The sequence below is a fragment of the Microtus ochrogaster genome, linkage group LG9 (assembly GCF_000317375.1).
Source record: "Microtus ochrogaster isolate Prairie Vole_2 linkage group LG9, MicOch1.0, whole genome shotgun sequence".
Taxonomy (NCBI): domain Eukaryota; kingdom Metazoa; phylum Chordata; class Mammalia; order Rodentia; family Cricetidae; genus Microtus; species Microtus ochrogaster.
The window spans coordinates 27,396,632-27,401,979 of NC_022034.1; the positions used below are offsets into that span (position 1 = coordinate 27,396,632).

The following is a 5,348-nucleotide window of genomic DNA, read 5'->3' on the forward strand; positions in this document are numbered from 1 at the left end:
AGCCAGTAAGAAGCTAGAGCTAATGAGCCAAGCAGTGATTTTAATTAATATGGTTTCTGTGTGATTGTTTCATTTGGGGAATCCAGGACAAACAAACAGGCTTACTGTGCAAACTTGGAAACATAGGTTTAGTCCTCAGTACCAGTGTAAAATCTGTGACACATGTCTGTAATGCCAGCACTGGGGAGGTAGAGACAGGAGGATCTATGGTACTTGCAGGCCAGTTGGCCTAGCCAATCATTGGGCTTCAGGTTCAGTGAGATCCTATCTCAAAATATAAGGTGGATAGAAGTTAAGGGAGACACTTGGCATTGACCTCTAGCCTCCAACATGCACACACGCATGCACACATGCCAGAGAGAGAGAGAAAGAGAGAGAGAGAGAGAGAGAGAGAGAGAGAGAGAGAGAGAGCACAGTAGAGACAGATTCCCCAGATATATTATAACATAGAAAAATCAAGTTATAGAAAGATATTCACATGGAATGACATGTTATTTAAATAGGAAATCCAAACATAAAGCTCTCCTGTGTGTATTTTAACAGATGTATTCATATGGATGGGAACAGTCACCACACTTATCACAGAGATGAGGACTGAGCATAGGGGTGGGCAGTCACAAGAAATCCAGTTCTTCACCTATGTTTGAATGCTCTAGAAGGACGAGTTTTTTGCAGAGCATGATGGCACATACCTTTATTCCCAGCCCTCCAGAGGCAGATGCAGGAGAATCTCTGTGAATTCAAGGTCAGCCTGGTCTATGTAGAGAGTTTCAGGACGGCCAGGGCTACATAGTGAGACCTGGTTTCAGATGAAAAACAAAACCAAAACAAACAAACAAAAACACTAAAATTTTCTTTTAAGAAGGAAGTAGTGACTCCAGTGGGGAAACTCGGCAAATGCTGCAAAGCTAACAAAGTAGACAAAGTCAACACGGCTGAAATCTGCCTGCATCCAGCTCAGCTGACCATATTGCCAGGATGGGTTCCTTGGTTGACAGAGGTGCTGTAAAAATGTAACAATGTAAGAAACCAGTGGCAGGAGAAGCCTATGCAACTTTTCTGTAAGCCTTGAACTGTAAAATATAATCCTTTTATTCAAAAGTGAAAACCCTAAGGAAAGCTTTACTGACAAAAGCTCCCTCTGAGGATCCACTACGGTGAACTAACGTTTGCTTCTCTCACAGCTGTCAAGGCGCCCAGCTCATCCGCCTCCTGACCAGCGCCCTTGAGAAAGATACTTGGTGGCTCTTAGCTGCAACTTGCCAGCTTCAGAGCCGGAGTGCTGACCCACACACAGACGCTACAGGGAGCTTGACAGTTACCTGTTTGCAAAACTGCACCCAAGCCTTGGATCCACGCCCACATTCCAGCACCTCCCAGATGCCTATGTTTACCAATCCTGAGCCTGCCAGACTGCTACTCAACATTCAGACCAGTACTGTGAGCCCAAGCGGGCCCTGATTCTGTATAGGCAGAAATACTTGCAGAGGGCACAAATTCTGACTCATGGGAAAATTCAGAAAAAATGTTGGTTGTTGACTCAGAATTTCTTTTCCTAAACAGTGCTGTCTTCCAACCCTGCCCCGAAAGCTCTTTTCCAGGCAGTTGCCACCAGAGTGTGTCCCCCATAGTTCTCTTCATGGCGCTCACATGTCAGAGAAACATTTGTATGTTCTTATCTAATTAATTTTCAATAGGATGCCTCCCGGGGGCAAGGACTGGGTAGGACCCATTCCTGGAGCCCAGCACAATTCTAGGCATGGGAGAAAACTGTTGAAGGGGGAGAGACAGGAGGGAAAGAAGGAGGGAGGGGAGGATGGAGGGAGGGAGGGAAGGAGGGGAGGAGGGAGGGAAAGGGAGGAGGAGAGGAGGGAACAAGCAGGTAATGTGATGTGTGTGTTATCTGTCTCAAGCTCCAACACTGGAATCTGAACATTTATGAGTATTCTAAGCCTCTTTATGATCTATCAACCATAAATCAACTTGAAAATACAGTGGTCATATTTGTCTGTCTTTGGTCAGTTCCAAGAATAACGTTCATAAATCAGCAAATAGCCAGGAGTAGTTTCCTTCCTCCCTTCCTCCTCCCTCCCTCTCTCTTCCTCCCTCCCCTCATTTCTCTAAAGACAGTATCTCACTCTGTACCCCTGGCTCCCCTGGAACTCACTATGTACCCCAGCTTGCCCCGGAATTCTTGGTAAACCTCCTGCTGCAGTCTTCAGTCTCCCTAGTGCTGGGATTATAGGTGGGAGCCACACCACCTGGCTTCTCCCCTCCCCTTATTTTGACTGCCTTCAAGGCAGTTTTAATGAGAGAAGACCACACCAATCCCACCTGAGTTCCCATCCCCCCCGCCAGGGGAGGAGCAGAGCTCAGGTAGAAGTGTCAGTTTTCCCTCTGCTCTGGTCCAGCAAAGGCAAGCGGGAGTCTGGGAGTCTTCCCTCGTCCATTTCCAACATGGCTTCCCATACAATTGCCTTAACTTAGGCTTTCTGCTGCCTGACACCTAGACAAGTCACCGCGAGCCCTCTGCTTGCCATCACATAGTCCCACAGAGGTAAATTCCTCTGGCCATAATGGCCACCAGCACTCCTCACCCTGGTCCCCTACTGGCCAGTGGCGCCTGGACCTCACTGCTTCTGCGCATTTTCAAACATCTAACTCCACCCCGTCCCCCTGTCCCTCTCTTGCTCTTATTGGCCTCCTTTAACCCATTAGGTCCCTGAGACTTTAACTCTCTCTGCTTTCTCAGCCAGTGAGAGAACACATTTGTGATTGCAGGCTTAAGGTTTTCTTTTTCTTTTTTCCTTTCTTTCTTCTTTTTTCTTTTAGACAGGATCTCATGTAGCCCCGATCAGTTTTGAACTTGCTCTGTAGCAGAGAATGACCCAGATCTTCTAATCCTCCTGCCTCCACTTCCTAAGTGCTGGGATTACAGGAGCATGTCACCACACCCAGGGATGTTGGTAATTGAAATCTAAGGTAGAAGGTGATTAATTAATTGTCCTCTGGGGCAAACGGTTCAACACCACAAAGCCGAGGCTCAGAGGTACCCAGGGCAAATGCCTTGTGTCTTTTGCTTTCTCCATCTCCCTCTCTCCTGTCCATTTGGGTGAGGAAGCAGAAGACTCGGATACTTTTAATGTCCCTTTGTTAATATACATTCCTCTTGACAGTGACATACATAACACAGGGTAACGTGAGCTCTCAGCACTGGCAAGACGCCAGCTGAGGAGAGAGCATACTGACAGTTGGGTGTGCCACAGGGAATCTGGGAGCAGAGGTGACCTGCACTGATATGTCACTTCTACTGCTGACCTATGTGGTCAACACATTTCTCTTTGGGTTCTCTAGATCTGCATTGAGCAGATTGAAATAACATAAGACAAGAGAAGCGCATGTGTGTGCACAGTGCTGTATTTGTGTTTGCTTCCAGATGCTCTGGAGCCCACTGAAATCCTTCAGCTCCCACTTTCTCCAACCTGGAGTGATGGCCCAGGATGCTCGCCAACATCCTCAACTTCCCCACACCTTTGATTTCTACGTTTTTCCATCGCTCTACAGTTCACTTCAGAAGTTCAAGCAATAGGGCTATTTGAAGGAGCTCTAGGGCCTGTTAGCTACGTGGCTCTCCCTCATGGTCCTGCAGGTGTCGCCACTGAGCTCCTCACAGGTCCTCTAACATCTGCCTCTCTCCCAGAGCCAGGACCAGACACCGTGCCTGCATCCTAACCTTTCACTCATATACAACCTCTTCCTTGCTTCCCGGGGTGTGACACCATGTTCTCTTCCTCAGGCTCACCCCTCTGCCCTGTTTCTTCATGCCCTCCCCTCCTGTTCCCCCAAGCTCACCTATTTCCCATGTCCTTCCTTCCTGTCGGACTATGAACACAGTTGGGTCTCCCCGTCCTACGTTAGCTAATACACCACAAACAGATACTAGCAAATTCTAGTTTCAAACGCACATGGCACGAAGGTCAAGACAATGGCCACTAAGGCTGTGTAGGAAGTTCCTCTCAGGGCTCAGCTTCACGTCCTTCTCAGACAACAGTCTCCTGACTGACTTCGTGAATTTGATCTCTTCCCTCTTCAGCTTAGCTCGCATGCTGCTGCCACACGAATCCTCCTAAAATCCCCCTCTGCGTATATCACTCTGCTTACAGGACACCGTACTCTTTAGTCCGGGGTCTGTGGGCATTCACAGCCTCTCTTTCCCTCTGCATCAAAAGGGTGGCTTCTCTATGCTGTCTTTTCTCGCCCACATATGCGATCTCCTCTGCACCACCCAGGTGCTGGCCCCTTTCCACTGTTTATATTCATTCTCTTCTTCTTTGGGTTTTTTTTTTCCCTAGCAGCCCCTGCTGCTATGCAGTCGCACTAACAGCACACAAAGGGTCCATCGGCTGGGCACTCAGCTCTTGTCAGCACAGGGCCTGCAGCCTTGCCGGCGTGGATCTGCGGGGGGCCTATGGCAGGCAGAATGAAGGTGTACAGCACAGCACACAGCTGCACGCCCCTCCTTCTGATTATGGTAATTAGCCTGCATAGATAATAGAGCTTTGACGTCGAGGGTGAAGTTCTAAAGGTGATGGATGGAGCCAAAGGTGGGGAAAGGCAAACAGACCATTCGCTCCTGTCCTACCTGGTAGAGGTCGGTGTTGCTATAAATACTCTGCCAGATGTGATCATAGCTGCATGGATGCAAAGGCTGAGAAGTCAGGAAAGAGGAGTGATGTGGATCCATGGTCACTGTCCTTGCAGCGTGATCCTGGAGCACCTGCACGGCCTTCACAGGGTCAGAAATCTTAAGCAGAGCAGGGAGAAGAGATGGTTAATAGACACAAGAAGGTCACCTTGTTTCGGTTTTAAAAAATGCATCTATTGGGCTGGAGAAATGGCTCAACCATTAAAGTCTAGGCTCACAATCATAAAAAACGCATCTATCTATCTATCTATCTATCTATCTATCTATCTATCTATCTATCTATCTATCTTTCATCTATCTACCTATTTTGGTTTTTTTGAGACATGGTTTCTCTGTGTAGCCCTACCTGTCCTGGCACTTGCTCTGTAGACCAGGTTGGCCTCGAACTTATAATGATCCTCCTGCCTTTGCCTCCTAAGTATAAGGGATTAAAGTACAAGGGATTAAAGGTGTGTACCACCACCACCCGGGTTATTTATTTATTTATATGTGTTGTGTGACTGTGTGTATATGTGTGTGTGTGTGTGTGTGTGTGTGTCCTGTCTCTCTGTGTGTGTGTGGCTGTCACAGCATGTGTGTGCGGGTCAGAGGACAACACTAGAGTCTGTTCTCTCTCCATCACATGGGTGCAGGGAATCAAACT

General features: G+C 47.9%; 1 protein-coding gene across 1 annotated transcript in view; it reads right to left on the reverse strand.

Annotated features, from left to right (window-relative positions):
* LOC101991582 overlaps nt 1-5,348 on the reverse strand; it is a 177,353-nt gene that overhangs the window by 126,079 nt on the left and 45,926 nt on the right. Inside the window, exon 11 of the mRNA XM_026787503.1 lies at nt 4,643-4,804. Coding sequence (XP_026643304.1) covers nt 4,643-4,804 — 162 coding nt within the window. The remainder of the gene's footprint in view (nt 1-4,642; nt 4,805-5,348) is intronic.